General features: G+C 33.1%; 1 protein-coding gene across 1 annotated transcript; it reads right to left on the bottom strand.

Annotated features, from left to right (window-relative positions):
* Positions 1 to 4,690: 4,690 nt before the first annotated feature.
* Positions 4,691 to 7,494, bottom strand: LOC132171543 (probable WRKY transcription factor 14). The gene is made up of 3 exons (XM_059582885.1): positions 6,568 to 7,494; positions 6,008 to 6,148; positions 4,691 to 5,426 (listed from the first exon to the last, which is right to left on the bottom strand). Exons 1-3 carry the CDS (start codon positions 7,113 to 7,115, stop codon positions 4,814 to 4,816), a joined length of 1,302 nt encoding a protein of 433 aa, XP_059438868.1. The 5' UTR covers positions 7,116 to 7,494; the 3' UTR covers positions 4,691 to 4,813.
* Positions 7,495 to 25,605: the final 18,111 nt, after the last annotated feature.

The following is a 25,605-nucleotide window of genomic DNA, read 5'->3' as shown; positions in this document are numbered from 1 at the left end:
TTTAAAAAAATTTCTTAAATTTAGGAATTAATCTACTGGTGCTAGAGAAAAGAGATAATCATTTAAATATTCTTTCAAATAATGATAAAAAAAATAGAAGAAAGAAAAAACTTTTTATATTAAAATACTTTTGGTTTTCTTATAGTATTAGTTGTTCACAAATTTTGTTTTTAGAAATTTTCTCTACATTTAAAAAAAGAAATGGAATTTAAGAAGTCTCTAACATCATTTCCAAATGTTACTACTTTCCCTTTCACCAAATACAAAGAAAAACTTCTGTTAGCCATAGAGAGAGAAAGAGAGAGAGAGAGAGATGGGAGGAGGAGGATGTTTGGGTTGGCTAAAGGAGCTGTTGATAATGGCGTAGGGCACAGGACCCTATCAGGAATAGGCTGTAGGCCCACCTCTATTTCTATATATATATCCAAACCATCTCCTTCCTTCCACTATGCCAAAGAACTCCATCTTCTAATTTTTAACTTTTCCTACAGATCCTGTTCTGCTAGCTCCTCTTCGTTCTCTCTTTCTTTCTGGGTTTTTCTTTCATAATAAGTGGAGATTTTCTTGACTCTAGATCACATTGTACCAGATTGTGATGGAATCTGTACCAGATTGTGCAGTACCAGGAAATTTTAGAATCAAAGGCCAAGCTATGATCATTTAATGATGAAAAGCAAAATTATAAAATATTATTGATTGTTCTCAGACTCTTCAATTAGGGTACGTACTCATGTGTCAATTTTGAAATTTGTTTTAATATTCAAAGTGTCAATAGGGACTATGACTTGATGTGACCAATCATGGTACATTTATTGCTTCCACGATTAATTTTATACACATATTAAATTACACAGACGATGCATATATAAAAGATAAAAGTTAAATTATTATGACCATCATCAAAACTTTCAAGCTTATCACCTACCATATAGATATATATATAATATTTACTTAAGACTAGAAAAACACAAAAAAAAATATCAAAAGAAAACCTAACATTTCCTCTATATATATATATATATATGTGCGCGCGCGCGCGCCACAAGTCATGTAAGATTAGGTAGCTAGCACTTATCTTACTGATCATTTTACAGTACCACTTGTTTTATTTGACAATTTTTTGTTTGACACTTCAAAGAATAAAACTTAATTAAAACAAGTAATGCCAATTGATATAAAATAAGTATGATAAATGGATGTGAAATTACTCGATGATTATATAATTATGAAACAAGGAATAACTTAATTCATGTGTAATGGGAGTTACAGGTGTAAACAAATAAAGCTACTTGTGAGCTTGCTTGAACTTAGCTCGGTTAATTAAGTTTGGTTCAAGCTTGACTCGATTATTAAATAGGCCATTCGTGAACACAAAAATAAGCTTAATTATTAAATTAAATAGAATAGCTTGTACAGAACTCGGCTCTACTTAATTAATATTCGTGAACAAGATTGTAAAAAGCTCAACTTGTGTACCTCTAATGTATATGCAACCACGTAGCAATGCACTTCCACAAACATAACAAAAACTTGAGGGGGATTGATGTTAATGGGAGTGCTTTATTCTCCATGGGTTTGAATTTAGTACTAAGATTGATGAGGTCAAGAAGGATCAAATACGCACACCAGCTTGAAAGAGAGAGAGAGAAAGAGAGATTTGATGATAGTTTGCTACAGTTGAAAATATATTATGCCTACAGTGAGACCATGATTGTGGTAACTAGCTTACTTTTGAAATTTTAAAAGTACTTAGAATTAATGTAATAATATTGACCAAACATCAAATGATGTTTCATGCGTATATGATTTATAGGATTTGAGATAAGAAAGCTCACTCAAAGCACATAGAAGAGGAATTTATGATCACCAAACGTTTCAAAAAAGAGTAAATGGTGATGGAGCTTTATGTATGTCATCAATTATAACTCCCATTCTTTCTTTTCAAAATCATTACAACAGTCACTCCCATAAACCCAATTGCACCCAAATTCCTTCAAATACATAATGAGTCATAAGCCAATCAATCAAGAAACGAAGGAAAGAAAACAAAAGCCCCAGCATTACTCTTTGAGAAGAGCTTTGGACTATTATATTTCCTTCCTTGAAGTGACTTCAATTGAAAGGGCATGAAAATTTTATTAAAGTTGATGGATTTGACAGAACTCAGGGTCACTATTTCCCATTATTTTAGCTAGGGTTGCTTGCGTTACCATGAGGGCTACAGGATTCCAATGTTACTAGGGCAAAATTTTGACAAGTGTGTTAACATGCAAACCTGCTACTCCACTAGCTGGTATTAATCAGTTGTTTTTTTTTGTTTTTTTTCCTAAGTACTGCTATGGCTGCGATTAACTATAACGTACTACTCTATTTGAGCGTTATTATGATAGTACGCACTTACTCGGAATTGCTCAAGATCGAGGGGCCCAGATGATGAAAAATCACAAGCGCTCCCTCAAGATCAATTGAGTTATATTCTAACCTAATTCCATTAGAACATCCATGAGACCCAAGATGACTAACACTAATCGTGAGTGAATGATTCATGTTGCGGGATTTGAACTCTCTTTCTAGTGCGTGCTTAACCACATAAAAATTGTCTTAAAACCATTAAACCACCTCCACTAGTGGTTGCTATTTTAATCCATTGAAACTTCATAGAAGATAAAATTATAAAGGTCAAAGGCCAGAAGATTTGCATATATTGTTAATGCTTAATTACTATAGAATTTGCTGCATATATATATATATATATATATATATGGGAAATGCATGCATGTATTCTATTTTATTTATTTCTCCGCACAGAATATGACTATAAAGTCAAAATCGAACTCAAATGTGTTATATATGCTATTTCTTTAGCTTCTAAAAGGAGAAAATTTTGAACAGATATATGATGTACCAAAGATTAGGCCAATGATATGTAAATATTAATTTGAATATATATGATATTGTTACTAAAGGTTTGAAGAACAGTGATATCTACAGATTTAAAGCTATTTCCAGTATTATTTAGATTTAAAATTCAAAAAATACAAATTAATGGTGGGTGTTTAATTTTACTCACTCATGACCTTATAATATTACTGCCATTTTTCACCTTTAATTTAGACAGTCTGAACATTATTTATGGTGTATGAGTAGGGATTTATAGGGTCAAAGGCTATTTTACTCCAACGAAATTTCACTCAGTCCACGGGCTATAACTATATGTTGCCAGTAAAAGTAAAATGAAATTGAAAAAAAAAAAAAAATTTCTCAATGTCTACCTCTTTTTAATTATCTTAAAATATTATATGCTATTTTTTTTTTTTTCATTTCTACAGTTTGTTTTCCATTTTTAACTTTTTCAGTTGCCAACATTTTTTTCCCTTATTTAAAATTTTCATTGTATGACCAGTTTTTTAAAAACATAGATATTTTCATAAAAAAATTCTATAAGTTTCTGACAGTCACCATCTATTTTAATTATTAGTTTTTTTCTTTTTTTTAACAAAATTAGTGAGAAACTAAATTCATTTAAGTATTAATTTTCATTAACTTTGGCAATTGGCATATATATATAAACCATGCATAATGACAGAGCTGATTGAAATAACTTGCATATATATATATAGAAGTTTGATTTATATAAGTTGTCACATCATACTATTTTTAATTTTTTTATTTATTTTTTTTTTTTAAAAAAAAAGCTCATCAACCAACAGAACCCTAAACTCTAAGTATAGGTTAAACAGTAAATAGGGTAGGTAGTCAATCTTCTGTAGCTTGCTGTTCTAGGTCAAAATGTTATTAATTAATTCAATACATGGAGCAGTGAATTTCCCTTGTTAACTGATTAGGCAGGGAATTGTAGTACATTTTTAACGGTTTACAGTTGTAGTAATGAAAAAAAATATCTTCCATTTTAATTATTACCTTAATTAATTACCATTTTACCAGGCAGCTGATAGCAAAACCTGAAGATATATATTTGTCTACGTACAATACAATACATGCACGGGTAACCCCATCCACATGCACAATTATTGAATGCCAACCTCGATTAGTGAATTAAATATAATAATATTTATAAAAAAAGCCTAATTAATAGTAATAAAATTAAACTACACGACACTTTGAAGTAAAAATTAAAAAAAACAAACAAACACAAGTTGGATTGGATAATATAAGAAACAGAAAGCTGAGGAACCCGAAGCATGTACTTTCTCTTTTCTTTTATACATCCCTAGAGAAGACTGAAAAGAAAAGTCAAGCTTTTGATAATAATATATATAGATATAAATATATAAGTTTTTTTTTTTTTTTTTTTTGTTCTGTTATCTTTCATTTATTTCCTCTCATCAAAGCAATTAAAAAGCAGGGCTGTTTTTAAGACTACCCACCCACATGAGCTTGAGGGGGTGGGTTTGCATAATTTTTCCCACTCAAAAAGATGAAAGGCAAGTCCCATCTTTATGTCAATCTCGACACTGAGCTTTCCAGTCATGTCTCTGATGGATGTACTTGTTTTAACTGTAGAAACCTTCTGTTCCTCAGCTTTCTGTCCCATCCACCAATATTCCAAAAGGAATGTGGGACTCATGAGTTTGCTCCCAATGAACCAGCACTGTCTTTTTACTCTTTTTTTTTTTTTTTCCTAGTCTCCTCACTGTTCTGGTGGTAAATTAATAACAAAACAAAAAAAAAAAAAAAGGTAGAAAAGTAAAAAAATCTCCTCGACGTGAAGAAATATTCAAACAGAAGAAGGTATTGAAAAGTAGCATATTACTATGGGGGGAAATTGCTTGCTTGGTTGCTTGGTTGCTTGTTATAAACCCCTCTTATTAGTTTCTCCAAATGAGTTGCTTTCACCTGACCAATCAAAGAGACTGAATGGATCCATTGGCTTGTTGTCTTTCTGCGTATGATCATGATCCCCTGAAACCGAAAACCCTTGTGTGAACAAGAGATCTAAAGGGTCAGCTTCAATTTCTCCTAAATCGGCAAAGAAGTCCTGATCAGACTGGTTTGATCCTGGCATTGCTGGCCGATAAGGAAACCCTTCAGAAGCACTGAATTCTGCATCATCCATCTCCAGCTGCTTCTCAATGTCCTCAATCTCTTCCTTAACACATGCACTACTACTTGTTGTTGAGCCGCCTGCAGCAGGAGCAGTACTCGGCGACACATTGCCTTCATTGCTGCTCTCCTTTTGTTCTTCCTTTGGGCTTGTTGGCTTCTGGGGGTTGCTCTTTGAAGCCGCAGTGTTGTTCTTCGATGGCTGGGAACGGGTCGAGCCGGCAAGAGCATTTCTCTGAGTCGGCCATGGATGGTTGTGTTCAGATGTGTATGTTATTACCAACAAGTTCGGATCAGCCCGGCACCTCTCCACTTGTTTCCTTGCCGAGCATCCTTTTGAACTGCTGCATCTATAGTACCCCCTATATGAGATCAAAACATTATTATTGATAAACAATCACTGAAATTGGTTAATCATGTTATTCCACCTATATAACCGAAAATAAGCTTTTTCAACTTTAAAAAACAAAAATCAATGTTTGCGATGATATAGTCGTGGATGTACTTACATGTACATTTGTATCTTATACGATAACGCGTTTTAAAACCGTGATAACAATAAACTTAGAGAGCAAAAAAACAGACAATATTCTATCATTAGGGCAGAGCGTTATGGATTGTATATTTGAAGAAATATTGGATGCTTGAATATTAGTGCGCCAAATTAGTTTCCTTTGCTCAAACACCATTAGTAATAGTGAGTATATATATATAGAGATATGGGTAATTGATAAGGTGAGTTTGTAAGGGAACTTCTGTGGGCTCAGAAGGATCTCTCTCCAGTCTATTTGTGGCATCACTTTTAATTATATAAATGATTAAGAAAGAAGCAAAAGTAAACATGAGTGTGTGTCAGTGGAGAGATACAAATTGCAGCCTTGGCACAAGTTTTTATCTTAAATGACTCCCTCTAATCGAGGATGAATATCTGGAACTTGCTCACCTTGGATACGGAGACCCTTTAATGGGTTTCTGTCCGTACTTTCTCCATGCCCACAGATCAGACGGCACTACTTCTCCGGTTGGCCTGCTGTTCGCAGCTGCCGGCGCTGGAATACACACCACCTTCTTTGCCTGGCTCTTCCTGCATACAATTTGATTAATTCCTTAACAGAAAAAAAAAAAAAAAGCTTCAGGTGTTTTAGGTAAGAAAAGTAGTTTGAGATATGTTGATGACGCCAGTTTTCCAACTTTTCAGCTTGATTACTACCCGTGAAAGATAGATAACGTTGACACTCAAGATTCTCATCCGAAAATCATACACTTCTTACACATTTTTCTCATCTGAAAATCACCTCAGTGAGCTATCCAATCAACACAAAAAATCACCGCATCGAAAGTAAAAACAACATATTCAATCCCTATTTTTCTCAGATGTTTTGTCGTGACTTTATGACATGACAAAATTCTTATTAATTCTCAACCAAAAAAATAAAAAAAATAAAAGTTCGATGCTGCTGCTTGTGAATTCATGAAATTAAGTAGTAAATAAAACACACAAACCTTCGCTTAATACCCGGATTTCTCGGGGACGAGATCTGCACTCCGGAGTTGTCATTAATCATGTCGTTTGGAAGCATAGCGGAAACCTTAATTCCCCTCGGTGAAGAAGAGGCGGAGGCGGCAGCCATCGCCGGCGAGTCACATGGGGAGACGGGCAACTTTGTGTTGGGAGAGATCTGAAGCATCCGAGAAAATATATTGCAAGGCCTTTTCATCTCATGGTCGAGATAATTCTTTTGAGCAAGAACAACCTTGTCCTCCACTCTACTATTTCCCATCATTTCGGCGGAGCTGGGGCTGCTGAAGAACCCGGAACCCGATACATCGAACTCGTGGAGAAGCGGATCTCGGATGTACCCGAATGGATCCCCGAAATTATCTCTGGGGTCTTCGAGTGGCGCCGGCGAGAAATTCATGGGATCGGCAGGGAACTGCCAGTCGGGAATGGGTTCGGAAGCGCCCGGGGCGCCAGCGCCGCCGCTAGCTCGGACTATGTCGGTTAAATCACCTTGGTAATTGTCCATCCTTGGCATAAACAAGCTGCACATGCTGCTAATGCAAAGGCAAGAGCGCGTAGGAGAGGAAGAGTTTCATTTGGAGGGTTTGTCAGGGATCGATTTTTCTCCTCCTTTTTGCACCCAACAGACGTAAAAAACATGCAAGAAAAATAGTTGTTCTGGAAAGATGGGTTTTGGTTATTAGGAAGCAGGAAAGCAAAGGAACAAGTTTTTTGAAGGTTGAAATTGATTGTTCTTCTCAAAAACAAAGAGAGAAGGGTTTTGAAGAGAGAGAGAGAGAGAGGGCCGAGGGGAGAAGGAGAGAGAGTCGCTGACTTTTCACACAAAACAGCTCTTCTCCATACGCAACAGAGAGAGAGATAGAGTGATAGAGAGAGAGAGAGAGAGAGAGAGTTTAAAACTAAAATGAGAGTAATAAACAAAGAGGTCTTGAGCTGGGAGATTTATGATAAACAAAGAATCAAAGAGTCAAATTTATGCAACTGGTTTTTTTTTTTTTTCGTTAATTTTTCTCTCTCTCTCTCGAGAACTTTACAAAAAGTCGTTTTTCGAAAACCAGTGATGGGAAAGTAAAGAGGCGGCAAGTAGCCGCATTTCTCGGAAACGTTTCGAAAACATGATTATTCATTCATGAATCATGCTTACTTTCTTTCCCCGTTTCGTTTTGTTCCGCGTTTCGTTTAAGAGGAGAATTTTAACAAGGAAGCACAACTGCACAAGCTGCACAACAGTGAACAGTCTCTCTCATCGATGAGCACCACTCTTTGTGATGCCTTTTGTCGTTTATTGACCTTTTTTTTTTTTTCCTAAGCTAAGCATTGTCTTTTATTTGAGTAGCAGGAAATAAAATATATCCCGTTCCCCACTCCCCAATCCCTCAAACATTCCCACTTTTTTTTAAAATAAAAAATAAAAAATAGAATAAATTTAGGGCCACAGTTTTAAATTCGACACAAAATTAAATGGTTAAGATTAAAAAGTCTGACTCGTTTAATTAAATTGATCAGGACACGACCCGAATCCGACACACAAACACGAATTGCCTACCCTAAACTATTATCAAAAATAATAAAATCTAAGATGAAGAGTGCATAAACTTCCTTCTTCATTTTTTAAGACAAAAAAAAAATGAATTTTTGCTAGTAAAGAATCAAAGACATCGCATTCAGGAAGTTAAAAACAAAATATCAATCAAATGTCAAATTCAGGCATATGTAAGCTAGCTAGAATCACTTTCCAAAAATAAATAGTTTTTTCATGTGCTCTTTAACTACACGGAAACGAAAAGTTAGGCCAAATTACGTTCAATTATTTTCAAAGTTGGATAGGAAATATGCGTCTAATTACAAGGTTTCTAACAGATTTTTATCTGAAATAAATGTATTTATTTAGGCCACTATCTATATCCCATATATGATAATAAATTATAGGAAATTTTTTTTAAAAAAAAAAAAAAAAATCTTTAATTAGAGAAATGAAACATTAATAACAATAATAGTACTTTATTAAAAGCAAATGAAGGAAATGTCTTTTTCATAAATACTTGTTCAAATTACGCTACCAGTTTGTTCCCATTCTTTGCTTTTTTTATATTTTGACACAATATTCACACTTCAAAGTCAATGGTAACTCTAAATCCACACTTTTCCTACACATACAATCATATTGCTTCAAATCCAATTCAAACCAAGCTGGATAATTGCCAATAGACATGTATCTAATTCATACCGTAAATATGAGAAAAGTACTCCTATAGAATTTACTTTCCCGAGCACGTCTCAGATTACTATCAATCTAAACAGACAATTATTTTATGTACAATCGATATAACCTCCCTTCTTCATAATAACCTTCCTAAGTAATGCACTTAGTAATTAATATAACTATTAGGAGGCACATGCATGGCACACACTTTTTCTTGTCAATTAATCAATCAAATTAGAGCATGTTTGGGATTTCGTTTGAGAAATAAAACTTTTACGCCAAAAATGCGTTTTTGCAGTTTTTAGAGTAAAAAAGTCAAATAAGTACTTTTGAAATTTTTTACTAAACTTGCTACCTTTTATTTGACACAGCTTTTTAGATACTAAAAGTACATTTTAAGCTCTCAAACGCAATGTCAAACATGTTCTAAGAACCTGTTTGAGATTATATTTGAGAAATAGAGCTTTTAAGTCAAAAAATACTTTATGGCAAAAGCTTTATTTTCAAACTTTTTTTGCCAACAGTGCTTTTGGATTCTTAAAAGTGTTTTCAATTTTTTTTACCAAACGGGTACTTTTTTCTTCAAACAGACTTTTTGAGTGTTTTTTTTTTTTTTTTTTGAAAGAAATATCGTCCAACCCTTTTTTTTTTTTTTTTTTTTTATCAAAATAGGTACTTCTCATTAGAAAATCACAGAACTAGAGCAGATTGCTCTAATAATAACGTGTCATGAATACAAGCAGGAGGCATATCATGCCAAGTTTCAGAAATACAGTTCATCAAAGCATACTTAGCTAGATCATGAGCCACTTTGTTGCCTTCACGTTTCACAAAAGTAAGCTGCCAGTGACCAAACACCTGCAACTCCATTTTGATGTCGTCCATCATTTGCCCCATCCAGCTCCTATCAGCATTCGTGGAATGTATCGCATCAATAACCCCTTTGGCATCACCTTCCAAGTGGACGTTGGAACAACCCAGCTCGCGGCACAAGTGGATGGCAAGTAACAAAGCCAAAGCTTCAGTGCCTGCCGGGGCAAGATTCCCCGTTCGTGTTGCACATCGTGCCGCCAGCACCCCCGGGAATCACGCACCACCACTCCCAAGCCCATCCTACCAGAAGCCCTCTCCAACGCAGCATCCCAATTCCCCTTGCACCAATCCGACGCCGGAGCTTGCCAGACTTGAACACATGGAACCTCACGCGGAAATGGACACTGCTCCTCCTTTGTCTAAGCCAAAGAAAATTCCCGAATAGCTTTTGTGGTATTCTGCAAAATGCTATTTGGATGTAAGAAACTTCCGCCATGAACGACGTCATTCCTCCGCAGCCAAATTCGCCTCGCCAAGCCCGCAAACTGCACCATCTCCTCCTGAGTACATTTGTTAAAGAGACCCTCCACAACCTGCATAAACCCCAGACCAGTAAAGGTGCTTTTCTGGAAAATAATGTTTACAAAGGGCACAAAGGATCCGTAAGAATTCGTCTCCTACATAAATTCTCACGGGTGGCAAGAATGTCATTACACGTGCGCCATAAAAAATTCTTTTCCACATTAGGAACCGACAATCTCCAAATCCTCTTCCAGATTTTATCAAACCCCCCCACCCCGGTGATGAGGTTCCGGCCATAGCTGCAAAGTCCCTCTCCTTTTGCAAATGATAAGCACTCTTGACCGAAAAAACACCATTTTTTGTTCCCCTTCATCTAAGGATGTCGTCCTGATTTGTACAGCTAATAGGAACTGCTTGAATCATTCCGACTTCCTCTTTGGAAAAAATAGCCTCCAACAGCGGGATATTCCACCATTTCGAGTCCTTTTAACTTTTTGAGTGTTAAACGCACTTTTAAACCCCTTAAATACACACCCAATATATATATATAGATATAGTACAGGCTCAAAAAAAAAGAAAAAGAGTTTAATTATTTTTTACAGTTATTAAACGTATAAGATATTTTGGTTAATTATGTTTAATGGATTGACCAATTAGAAATGGGACCAACTTCTATCCATCACATCCTACCCATCCAAATTCCAAGACTAGACAATCAGTTTTTTTCAGTTGAGATATATAGATGTCACATTCAAATTGAAATTGGCTATAATTGACTGGTCTTGGACCAAAAGAAAAGGACAGTATAACTATTTTGAGGATTATTTTTCCTTATTTTAATTATCCCAAAACTCTTTTAAACCATAATAAAAATTCTCTGCTATATATATATATATGAGAAAGCAATACTATTTATCTCAATTAAAGTTTTATTTTCAAGGACAATTAATTAAGGCAACGATTATTATTCGCAAAAATATTAATAACAAAGAAAATTCATTTTTCAATTAACTTTTGAATGTAATAATAATAAATTGTTGTAGTTATTGTTATTCAATCACTGAAAGATGATCCAGTTTGTTTCCCTTCAATTCCATGACAATATTTAAAAAATACAAAGAATTAATACATAATATTTTCTAGATAAATAGAATGAAAAATTTGAATCAATCAACTTGTATATGTTTATAAATTCCAAAAAAAAAAAAAAAAAGGCATTTCATTAGAAACTTAATAATAAAAATAAATAAATTAGAACTGATGGAACAAAAGTACCTGTTGCTGCTCAAGCTTTGAAAGTCTGGAAAATGGTGAATTATAGTATATATATATATAACCCTACAAATCGTAGTATATAGAGAAAAAATAATCAGAGCCTGATTTAGGAGTTTTTATATTTTGCACTAATTAATAAAGAGAATTTATAATATCATAACTTTTTTTTTTTTTTTTTTGTGAGGAATATTCAAATTGTGAACCGCTGAAGATTTGACAGAGATTTTTTTGGTGGGTTGCAATAATAATTAATGGGCATCCTATTTCCCTTAGCTTTCATGCCAAATATGTCCCCGGTTAAAGGGTGCACTTAATGATTGTCTCAATTTAATGGACATGCACTTGGAAGTGGGGGCCTTTTATGGGTTGTAATTAGGGGTGGTAGTTCTTGTTTGCGTGTCGAGTTTAGGTCATGTCAAGATAGAGATATAAGACTAATTAACCCTTTAATTCCGTGTTAGATCCATCTCGAATTCGTAGGCCGTGTCAAAAATTATTAGTCCTAATTGTAATGGATTTGTTTTTTGTTTATTTTTTTAACAGGCTAGCAAGATGCATGTTGCTGTTCACAATTAATAATTATATGCATGATATATTCTTGAACATTGAGGTAGATCGAGGTTGACTCAGAGAGAATTGTTAGATAGGTAAGATCTAAAAGAAGACTACCTTTGATTTATTCATTAATTTAGGTAATTTTTTTGAAACTAATTTTTGTACGGATGATGCCCATAAAATTTTTTTAAAAAATTGGTAGATGGGTAAGCCCTTAATGATGTTTGGATATTAGTGATGGTGCATGCATGTCTATACATAAACAAAATTAGAGGGATACCATCATTCGGTTATACAAGCATATGATTATCAATGATTATGTCAAGTAAATGGTTTATATCCGTTAGTTTTGTGCTCCACGTGCCATATATTGAATTGCATGGTGATATATATATAACTTTTTTAACAAGAGAAATGCTTCAGTGCAATATAATGCTTACATTTGACTCATTTTTAATGACGTGGCAGATGGACAATCACATGGAAGGGAGGATTCAAATTTGAAATTTGAATTTCAACCCTCTCTTCAATTCCCATTAGACAAATCACTAAATATAGGTCAAGTGTGGGCATTATATTACGTTGTAGCACATCTCTTTTAACAATTGACCATGGTGTGCATTGGAACAATAGAAAACCTAAGATCCCTTAACACACAAACACAAAAGCAAGAAGAGGAGAGTAAACATCAACCTTGAAACAAAAACAACAATAAATAGAAATCAACAAAAACAACGAAAAGAGTGGCATGCTAGCTCTAGGATAAACAAAAACACAAGGGAAGCATCCTAGGCATGCAATGTGACCACTTAAGAGGGGTCACCAATTCCAATGACTATTCTAAGGAACTCAAATCGAATGACATTCAACGGTTTGGTAAAGATGTCATATAACTGACAATCAGTGGGCACATGATCAAGCGAAACAACTTTGGACTCAATCAAGTCACGAATAAAATGATACCTAATATTAATGTGTATGAGAATGCTGCATAAGATTCTTAGATATGTTGATTGCATTCTGATTATCACAGTACATAGATGACCATGGTGTCCTGACCAATGTTATTGTCAAATCAACTAAGAGATTCCAAATTAAGGACCGGTTCTAACCCCAAAACAATAGTACAAGCATAAATAATTTCTAATTAAGAGATTTAATTTGAAAATCACAAAAGAATAAACCCACAAGAAAAAGCACACATCCACAAACACAAATATGTGTTGACAAAGTGGGAAAAAAACAAAACAAAACAAAAAAAACAAAACAATTAGGGAAAACCATTGTGAGGGAGCCAAACCCAAAAAATCACTAACAAGGAAGATCCAAAATAGAGAAATAAGGAAACTTACAAAAACCTTTGTAGATCTTAGACTATGTATACATAGACTATGTATGCCTTTGTAGATTTTAGAGGCAAGCATTATATAACAAGCAATAATGCTTGCCTCTAAGCTAGCCAATCTTTTCAAGTGTATATCTTTACCGACTTCTTCAATAGACTCTTTGTTGAGCAAGGGATGTGTATGGTATGGTTTGAACAACTCAAGAACAAAACCCCCAAATTGTGAAAAACTTCAAGCTTTGAGAAGCCTTCACTTGGGTACACAAGGGTGAAAGAAGGAACACATCTAGAAGGTTTATAGGAACAAGGATTGCTCAATCTTCCTCACCCAAAAACATCCAAAGCTTGCTTGAGAGCTATGGGAAAGAAATGGGACAAAATCAACCAATATTTGATTTTTAATCACACATGATTTTGTCTTCGCGTCATGATGGGGTCCTCTCGCATCATGATGTGTGGCTACAGTTTCATTATTAACTCTACGACATTTGGCCACTTGTACATAGGTCGTGTCACAAAGGGCTTTGAATGGACTTTAGATGTGAATGGACAAAGAGTTCTCTATGACAGTGCGTTACATCCCCGTTGTGATGGGCTTTAAATGAAAGTAGGTTGAGACTTCACTGAGATATTGTGTCACGTCTCAGCTATGAAGGGATTTGAATGAAAGTAGGTCGAGACTTCACTGAGGCTATGCGTCACGTTCCCATTGTGACGGGTTTTGAACGGGACATACTATAACACTCCGAAAATTAATTAACTGGTAATTAACTCTACGGTTCGTATCCCAGCCATATCCTTCACATGACAAGACTCAGGAATCACAACCTCTCCTAAGCGAGAGACCTCAGCGGAAGACTTCTAAACTATAGGAATAGAGAGTAGTATCAAAACATCCACACATTCATACACCAGAGTAAACATAAAACCTCATAATATAAAGATAATTACCAAATGTATCGGTCATCAGGCCATTATTAGAATAAAAGATTACATCCCATAACATAATTGTCTCACAAAAAATCAACATATCAAATCATAAGCTTAAGTAAGGCTAAAGAGATAATAATCTCGATCATGTCTGCTCGGGTGGTTCCTCTATCATCCCACATGGACTTCAACTACTCAGAATCCATACCCTAAAAAATGACTCAGATCAAGTCCTGCGCAATCGCCCATATCGGATCTGAAGGCATCCTTGTCTAAGCTAGTTAGACCACACAATTATTCATAATGAAGGAGGAAAAACATAACACAAAAGAGTAAGTTTAATGACTTAGTGAATGTTAATGCACATAATACCCATGTTAATTTAGTGATGAACTCTATTTAATAAAGTATATAACGGTTTAACCATGACAGTTTTTCCATAGACGTGATATAGATATATTATATATACTTATAATCATGAGTAACAGTGATAGTTTAACAGTATGGTCTACCCGAAATACTACCCCTTCTCAGCAGAGTTAGCGCTGTCCCGAGGGATCTATAACACAACACCGGTACCCTAGATATTGCACACTACCATCCATAACACTAGTCGCACAATCGAGTCCGACTTCGAATGGCCCACACAACTAATGATGTCCGTCCTGTAGTGACTGCCCGTTAAGGTTGCGCCGGTTACGAACAACCATTAGATCCAAGGCCCATATAACAACACACACATTTGACCATAAAGTAAACATATATAGTAGGCCCATGGTCGTTATCCTACATGTACCGATGTACCATGTCATATTATGCAATTTATCTTGTCTTTATTTTAATTGCATGCCCTTTTTATAAGTCTCACTTTCGTTAACATGCTAAGTACAACGTTTTTCACAAAAGGTAGAGTTCATGTGCAACAGAAAATATATCTCTGTGAGAATTGCAAATATGCATGTTTTGGTACACAAAATAGACGTGCAAATGTGAGAAAATAATGGCAAGCATTATGTCAGTTAAAACTCACCTGAATAAACTAGATTCTTCGAGTACACTTCCAAGGGTTCCGAGCTCTCCCAATATGTGGGAAACCTTTTATTAGTCCTAAGTCCACTAAAATAAACCCTAGGCTTGAAAACAAGAGTCGTTGGATGCTCAGCCAAAAGGTCATTCCCTGAACCAGCCCTAGTCGCGCGCTCAACCTAGGGACGAGCGTTCATCCAATGAGGTTCAGGTGAAAACCTCATTTAACCCACTTGTTTTTTGAGCTTTCTAACGGTCCCTTATGCTATCAAAAGGTTTTCTAATACTATTCTAAGCATAACAATGTCTCTAGATAGTACGATTAATCTACGCAAGTGGAAACGCTAACCAATATTAAAGCTTAAGCTATTAGAACGAAATTCAAGAAAATGACAAGGATTACCTCAACCAAGAAAGTCCTCCAAGCAAACTCCTCCAAATGCTCACAAAATCTCACCATTCTCACAAAACCAAAATGACAGAGTTTCTCTAAGGTTTTGGGGTGGGAAAAATCAAATGGGGTGAGGTTCTATTTATTGGGGAAGAGGGGTGAATAACAGGAAAGGGGTGAGCGCTCGTGTACTGTTGCTCAAAGGGATCATGTGGCAGGTGATACACAAGTAAAAATTAGCAGTCAATAAAAGGTCAACGAGCGCTCAACCTGGTTCCCACACGAGCATTCTTGTACGGTTGTCAGGTAAGCGCTCGTGTTTGGTCCCCCACACGAGTGTTCATCCACTGTAGCTCCGAAGTCTAAAATTTTAAAAATGCCCCTCTAATTGCCCTTAGTGACCCAAAGCCTAGTTAACCCTGTTGTCCTAAGCCTAATTGATTATTTGAGTCATTACACATACCAATAACACTTAAAACTCTAATCCCTTGACATTTTCATACTGAAACCATAGGTAATGAAAAACTTCACACAAAAGATTTTGCATATCGAATGAGATCAATTTCTTGAACCTAACATATTGATGTAAAGACTTGTTAATTTGTTATTGTTAGAGACTTTCTTTTCCCTTGTGAATTTTAGAAGTTGTTGAGATTGTTGTTGGGGTCATTTATTTTATGGATTTCTTATTATTACTTTAGGTTGTTTATTGGTTTTTTGGATAGCGACATATTGTAGACTTCGGGAATTGTTTTGATAGAATTATTAGTTGCTCTATTTGTCTTGTTCAATTCAAAGATTGTTGTAGTCACATATATTATCATGCCCTTTTAGATTTGGGGCGTGACACCCATAGCCTTGGGGGTGGTTCGACCACCCATAGATCGGCCATTATGGGTGGCCAAAACCACTCCCTAGACAGACGGGGGTGGCTAAACTACCCTCCAGGGCCCCGTGGGGGTAGTTTTGGCCAACCTATTTAGCCATTTAGGGGTGGGCGGCCATAGGGGGGTGGCTAGAGCCACCCGTATTTTGTTTAATGTCTTTTTTATAATCTTAATTTTATTTGGTCTTTTAATTTTTAATGAGGCATATGGGACATGTGACAGTTTTTGATTAGTTTGACGTATCTTGCCATTAAAAGTATGGACACAAGTGTCATCTCAGTATTTTGGCTAGTATCATCTATGATACTTCTGGAAATAGATACAATCATTTGATAAGAGAAATTATGCACATACCCCAAGTGCTTACTCCTTGAGATAATAGTAAAAATCATATTTTGATGCTAAATGTACTTTCATTTGTTATTTCATCTAATGGTAATTTGCATTGCCACACTAGGGAGTAAACACTTGGGAGTATGTGAGGCACTCCTTGAGTGGCAAATACCCGCCTTTGTAATTCTCATTTCCTGCTTTCCTTTATTTGAATAGAAAAAAGGGTGTGTAGTACAACTCCTTATTTTGATAATGCGCCTTACGTATCCGTACCTCCTAGGCATTTAACCATTTTTTAATAAAATTTCCCCCAACTATTATAATGCTATTAAAAAAAATATGTATTTTCTCATCTGCTTAAAGAGCACGAGACAATTTTATAGACCGGGCTTCAACACAATTTGAAATAAAAGTATGTCCTTTTAATAAATATTACTAGCCCTTTGATTGCATGCCTTAGAAATTTGAGTGTCATACAACAACAAAAAAGTTATATTGAATTAAAATATGTTTATACAATGAAGTAATGTTTATTAATTTATTTTTGCATAAAAAAGTAAAACTAAAATAAATATATTAGCAGAAGAACAAGGAATTTACTTTTTTTTTTTTTTTTAACACAAACGCTAGTAAAAACAAGAGTAAGGGATTGTTTGAGATTGCGTTATAGAGCTTAAATTATACTTTTAATACATAAAAAGCTATGCCAAACAAAAGCTGGCATGTTAGGTAATTTTTTTTTTTTTAAAACTCTAAAAATAACAAAAACATACTTATTGGCAAAAGCTTAAAAATGAAGCTTTTGGTAAAAAAAAAAAAACGTTTTTTGATTTAAAAACTCTATTTTCAAACTCAATCCTAAACATGTTCTAAGAGAAGTCACATTTCAATTAACAAATGTTATCCTACCATTTCTGTCCATGTACTATTAGGTGAAGTTATTTTAAATTAAAGACCCTGTATATATGTTAATAAGTGAACATTCTATTTTCAGTCAAGGCTATTAGGAGAAAATTAAAGAAGAAAGATATGCCCATATACGTGGCTGATTAAGTCTTAGGGTTTGTTAGGAAAAGTTATTAATTATGAGTAGGTAGCCTAAGTTTAGATAATTCGTTTTTTATAAGGTAGTTGGCTGCTGCCATCTGTAATCCTTGGTTTGTTGTTGTGGAAAAGAATTCTCTCAATTTCAAATCCCCTCAATTTCTTTCATTTAGTGCATTTTGAAGGGTAGTGCATTTAGTGCACTATTATCATTAAAACTTTTGGACAACACTATCTTTCAAAATGCACTAAATAGAAAAAATAAAGAGAATTTAAAATGGAGAGAATCATTTTCCGTTGTTGGGAGCCTTGAGGCACCCCTCTCCCACGGTATATTACTTTAACTTTATTAATAAAATTCTTATTCCTTAAAATAAATAAATAAAATTCATTCATACTGATATTTAAAAAAAAAAAAAAAATTGGTTTAATGCGTTTAAAAATTAGTCTTTATGTCTAAAATGTTGATGGAATTTCTGCTACATTATAGCTAGTTGCCAGGTCACCTGTAGCCATATAATATTATGTCTTGAAAATAATAAAGTCACAAAAGAAAAAAAAAAAAAAAATCATATAGCTAGGGCCTTGGCTCCAACTCCTATATGATTGCATGGTGATTTGGCGACTCAATTGCTAACATGACAGAAATTTCACCAACAATTTTGACAGAAAAACTAACAGAAGGAGTGATTTTAAAGTGATGAAAAGCTAATGAAATGAGTGATTTTGATTTCCTTTTAAAAAATCTAAGAACTGATTTTAAATCTTTAAAAAGTATTAAATAATACAAAAAAGATATATAAAACAAGTTTAAGTAGAGCCCTCACTTAATTTTTTATGGTTAAACTAAGAAATGTTAGATATTATAATTTTATTTAACATTCATCGAATAAAGTTGAAGTGATACTTTCAACTAAAATTTGGATTAATCCTTATCAAACTAAGAATACCTAACATAACGAGTATGTATTGCTCTTTTTTATCTAACAAAATATAGAAACGTTAAATATTATAATTCTATTCAACATTTATCGAATAAAGCTAACGTGATACTTTCAACTAAATTTTGAATTACTCCTTATCAAACTAAGAATACCTAACATAACGAGTATGTATTGCTCTTTTTTATCTAACAAAATATAGGAACATTAGATATTATAATTTTATTCAACATTCATCGAATAAAGTTGACGTGATACTTTCAACTAAATTTTGGATTAATCCTTATCAAACTAAGAATACCTAACATAGCAAGTAAAATAAAGAAACGTTAGATATTATAATTCTATTCAACATTCATCGAATAAAGCTGACGTGACACTTTCAACTAACTTTTGAATTAATCTATATGATTTTTTTTTTTTTTTCAAAAAAAAAAAATTCAGTGGTTGATTTGAAATATAATTATAAGATAAAAATATAGTATTTAACATTAAATATTAAGAAAGCTAGCCATTGGAAAATATTAAAAGTGGTATCTATCAATGATCGTCTTCTTTTCAAATGAAATTTATAGTATTTATTAATTAATCATGATTTTGGTGCATTTAACGGTATATATAAAGTTAATATTAACAAGTCTTTTAAAAAGTTTAAATAATATAAAATCATAAACGTACACCAACATAAATTCTAACCCCTAAAATAAAATACTAAGGATAAATGCAAAATTAGTCAATGTAGTTGGCCTAAATTACAAGTCACTATCTGTTGTATCAAAATGAATTTAGAGATTCCTATGATATGCAAAAAAATAAAATAAAAATTTAGCCCCTAGAGTCAAATTTCGTTAAAATATTTAACGAATTCCGTTAGATGTCACGTTAGCCAATAAAATAACGACACATGTCACTCTTAATGGAATCCGTCAAATGTTTTAACGGAATTTGACTCTAAAGATTAAATTGTTTTTTTTTTTTTTTTTTTTGACATATTCGAAGAACTTCTGAGTTCACTTTAATACTATATGAAATGATTTGTAATTTAGGCTAGCCACATAAACTAATTTTACATTTATCCCAAAATATTATACACCAACATAAATTCTAACCCTAAAATAAATACTATCTATTTAATTTGAAAGAAAAATGATCAAGAAACAATCGAGAGTAAGTGGAGTCATACTAATTCACGTGGAATATGAGGAACATGTTTGTCAGCAATTGGGCACCACTCAAATTGATTTAGATATATATGTTGGGAATTAGATAAGTAGCATGGGATATTTGTGTCCAATAAATATTTCGACATTGTTGGTGCTTATATATGTAGTACACTTGGGCATTAAAATGATATATATATATATATATATATATAAACAGTACTAATTTACATTAGAGATATTGGGTGCAACTTGATTCGTGTACTATATTCGCACAGGACATCACCTCAGCATTTTGAGATGAAAGGTGCCAGAAACTATGTGCAGGCTTATTCGATCAATGCTGACCGATTCAAGGATTTTCTTTTTTGGTGGCTGTAGTACTCATTTATTATTATTTAATGAATTAATATTATATATATATATACATAGTACCAAGAATCTAACTCATAAGTCGCTCGATCTCTCTGTGATTTGACTATAAAGCTAAAATTCATTCGATCTCATATTTGATGAACTGTATCTAATCACACACTTAAACGTGGTGATTAACAATAACACCTCGTTTTCATATTGAAAAAATGAGGAGTAACCCACATAGAGTGAGTAATTTGTAAAGATAGTTATGAGCACTAAGTTTCACATTGCCTAGTTACTAGTTAAAAATATGCTTTATAAAAAATTATAAGGAAGCTCTAAATTGACTAGTTATTTTAAGGTAACAGCGCAGATGTCGTTAGCGCTTTTCGTTGGGTCGTTATAAATGGTCGCTTCAATACTAGTCACCTAGTAACACCAGACGTGGCCCTGATGAGAACATCAGGAGATTAAAATTGGAAGTTTGTAATACTCTGGCCTCATCTGTTAAGTCTGATATTGCCTAGTTATTAGGTAAAACTAAGTTTTATAAATAATTTTAAAGAAGCTCTAAATAAAATGGTAATACGCACGAGTTGCAAAATATAGGTGCTGTTTGTTAAACACCACCATATACCACCATTCCACTAAACACTATTTATCTTATTTTTTCAAAAAAATTAACATTAAAACATTCTCACTTTTTTTATCATATAATTCACTTTTTGTATCACATCATTTACTTTTTACTACTATTTAAATAAAAAAATTATTACAAAATAAAATTTTTTCACTTTTCAATACAGTTTTTTGACTTTTCTATACAAATCATTATTTTTTTTTTAATTTTTTTTATTGTAAATAGTGCCATAAAAAACCATGTTGTTTAACAATCAAGGCCATAGGTTTTATCCTCGTGATCAATATGACCAAACAAAAAGGACCAACAAAAGATTTGGTGACGACGCAAATGCGAATTGTGTTAATGAAACTTTTGACATCCATGGTATACATGGATGTCAATATATATATATATATATTCACATGTGAAATATATATATATATATATATATATATATAGAGAGAGAGAGAGAGAGAGAGAGAGAGAGATGGAGCCTGAAGGGGAGGGGGGACGGCTGGTTTCCTAGTGCCACAGGATGCAATTCAAAGTCAACAGGGGGTTGACTAATTTGATCTTGTGTTTCCACAGATCGACTCAAAATATTTCTGCATTTAACCCATGATGATCAGAAGCTATAGCTAGCCAGCTACTTTAAAGGTAATCACATAGTATAGAGATAGATAGAGGTGGTAGCCTTTATATAAACAAACCTCCCTGGCCTCTTTTCAGTATTTCAAAACATAAAGAAAGAAAGAAAGTAAGCCCTGGAGGACATAATTAGTTAGAGGGGTTTAAGGATGATGATTAAGGTTAAAAAGTTGATTATAATGAGGTTGATGGGTCTGAAAAAGTATTTTGTCGGGATGATGAAGGACAAAGAAGGTGGATTAGAAGTCTAAACCTAAATCTATTACAAAAAAGAAAAGAAAAAAGATGAATAGTTTGTACTTAGTACTGTGTGTAAAAGGTCATATATATATATATATATATAACATGTCTGTTGCTTGGGTCCAATAGTTGGGGTTTTGTTTGTGGACCCTTTGAGACCTGTTCAAAGATGGGGTTTTTATGTCCATCCAGCCGTTTCTTCTAATTTTAAGAAAAACTAGTTTCGAAACGTCTCTCTCTCGATATAATAATATTTATTTATTATTATTATTATGTGGGGATGTTACAGTGGGGGTGATGGCTTTTGTAAGTATACGAAGGATTGAATGTTTCAATGGGCCAATGATATCAGTGGAGTCACCGACCTTGTGGTTGATGAGACATTTTGGGAATCTACCATTGCAAATTAACACATAGCATTTGGAATTCTTGAAAAGACCACTGTTGCCAATATGCCTTGTTTTCTTCTTCGCCAATATGCCTTGTTTTCTTCTTCCTAACTTGTTAATTATTCTATGTTGGGTTGAGGGATTTATCTTTACATTATGTGATTCAGAGCATGTGGCACTCGTATATATTTTTAAAAGTACATAGTAGAATTATATATATATACTTTCAAGACATATATCAATTTAATAAATCGAATTTCATATTTATACCACTGTTGCCAATTTGCCACACCACCATTTTATTGACGTGTCATTAGCGACAGATTCACTAAATCCTATTCCTTTTTCTTCCTTTGTGTTCCTTCATTTATCAAGCTTTTTTCTCATTCTCTATTATAATTCTACTCTATATTTGGAGAAATAATCTTCCTCCCTATCTCATTTTCACACATTTTTATATTCATTTCCCAATCTCCATCTCTTAATTTCTCTTTCTCCACATGGGTGCTTTTCAGGATAAAAATAGAATAAAAATTATAGGGAAAAGTCCACATAATCCCCTCAAACTATCACCCAATTGACAATGTCCCTCTTAAACTACCAAAAATTGTCAATGTTCCCCCCAATGAAGAAACTACCCTTAATAAAATAAAAATAATAAATAATAAAACTTCTAGAAAAAACCTAAAACTAATTAAAAAAAAAATCCAAAGGGTAGAAAATTAAAAATTAAAAAAAAAACTTTTTATAAGAAAAAAATTAATAAATTTAGATTTTTTTTGTTATAAAAATTTCGTTTTTTTATTTTGTTTTATAAATTTTTTAAAATAAAAATTTCTGTTTTAAGAAAAAAAATATTCGTTTTTTTTTTTAAAAAAATATTCTTATAAAAAAATTAAAAAATCTCGTTTAAAAACTATTTTTTTTTAAAAAAAAATTGTTCTTTTGAAATTATTATTATTTTTTTAATTTATAAGGGTATTTTTGTCTTATTAAGAAATATATAAGGGCATTTTGATTTTTTGTTAGTTTCGAGGGGAACATTGACAATGTTTTGGTAGTTTAGGGAAGACATTGTCACAATTGAAAGCCTCGGGGACATCATTAATTGAAAATGGGTAGCTCTGATGGCTATTAATACTACCCAAAATTATATTTAGATATAATAGAGTCGATTTAGAGAGTTTATTGCATAATGCTTTTAAAGTTAAGAAGAACTCAAAAGCGAGTTTTTTAGCCAATTTTAACTAAAGAATAGAGAGTTCAATGAAAATGCTCTAAACTCTAAAGGGTAGCACGTACTTTTGGTTCCCTTGCTATTATTTTAACAAATAATGATTTCTCTTTCCTCTCTCTTTCTTCAATCATTTATTTGAAAGAATATTTAAATGGTATAAAGAAATGATAAATAAAGTTATTGTAAATTTTATTTGAATAGAAAAAAAAAAATTCTTGAAAATTTAAGAGAAATTTGTGCTAGTGCTCTAAAAAAACCATTACATATGTTGGAGTTGCCATGCATCCTGTCGGTTTTACACTTTCACTATCATGGGAGATGGATATTACAGTATTGAATTATATCTACTCATTTTATGTATCTCATTTTATATATATATATATATATATAGTATATATATATATATATCTATTTGCCCTCTCTTAAAATAGATGAAATTATCTAAATATGAAATTATTATCTATTTAACTTTAAGTAATGCTCGGGACCATCTTTTTATCCTCTTTTATCCTCTTAAAGTTGATGTGGCTTTCAAAATCACCATTGGATCAAAATTTAAGTATGATTTATCTAAAATTTAATGGTAATTTTAAAAGTCACATCAGCTTTAAGAAGATAAAAAGATGGTCCCTAACATCACTCTTTAACTTTTTATATCCTATCAAATATGAACCCATACCTTTTTTTTTTTTTTCAAAATTTCTACTCACATCTTCTTCTTCATTTTTTTCATAAATGAACACATCTTGTTGTCCCATTTAAGTTTTTTTTAGTCTCTATTTCACTAAAATACATGTTATTTATAAGAGTAATAATATAAAGAGGACTAGAGTTCCCTTAGACTCTTCTCAAGTGTGACGTGTTTTTTAAAATTACTATTAAATTTGAGATGATCATTATTTAATTGATGTATTGGTAGTTTAATTTAATATACAACCAAAAACACAATACATTTAAAACGATTTTTACCTTCTTTTTTTGTAAGATAGAACAATTTTTACCTTTAGATCACATTAGATTCACACTTTTTTAAAAAAGGAAGAAAAAAATTATCTCTCAAAACACATTAATAAACAAAACCTACATGATAGATGACAGCAGGAGAATATATATATATATATATATATATATATATATATATATATATGTATATATATATATATATATCACCCTAATAAATTCTCCACATGAAGTTGGGAATTTGGGAATAGTGCAAATGGCTAGTGGCCTAAATATATATCATATATATCGATCGATCAGCCTAGCTAGCTAATATGTTGATTCAAATTGCAGCCAAGGACAAACTAAATAAATAAATTATATATATATTAAAGAAAGACTCCCTGAGGGCTGAGAGAGAAAAACATTTATTAACATGTACTGCTCCGCAAAAAAAAAAAAAAAAAGAATAGCAAGAGTGGGATTTTTGGTGGTCCATGCTTCCCTTAAAAATAAAACCCTAGTTTTAGTATGGGAATCATAATTGAATCAGACAGTTGCCCCACGTTCGTGCATGACAAGCTAGCCTATGACACTCCCCAGAAGAGAACAAAATTAAACTGGGATTCTCCCAGCAATATTGTACATGGTTTTTGTCTTCCAATCCATCCATGTGAAGCTGGACTTTATTTATTTAATTAAACTAATCATTTTCTTTGCCTCTCATTGATCATATGCCCACCCTTTGTCCATGTCCACGATTGCCCATCCCATTATTTATTTATTATTTATTAAATATTAAATTAAATTAACAAACAACACATACACAGGATGTTCATATTTCTTGGTCCTGTTTTTATATTTGTCTCAAGTCCCTCCTAACTGTCATCACCCCCCACTTATTTATATATTTATATATTTGGGTGTTGATCTGCACGCGGGACACTTGCCTAAGCATCTGACGCCTCTCAACGTCAGCCGTCCACCGGCAACGTCACCGGTTACGTTCATCTACATACATGGACGGCTATGATCACCATGACACCTGTCTTTTGTCCTAAATTATCACATAAATTAATATAAATCAAATTGGAGGGTCCACACGTAAACGAGTTTATCTATCTCTCTGTTCTCGAGTTTCCCAATTTTTAAGGTTAATCTG

Source organism: Corylus avellana, chromosome ca2 (assembly GCF_901000735.1).
Source record: "Corylus avellana chromosome ca2, CavTom2PMs-1.0".
Taxonomy (NCBI): Eukaryota; Viridiplantae; Streptophyta; class Magnoliopsida; order Fagales; family Betulaceae; genus Corylus; species Corylus avellana.
The sequence above is the reverse complement of the archived record's forward strand: the minus strand, read 5'-3'. Positions and strand labels throughout refer to the sequence as shown.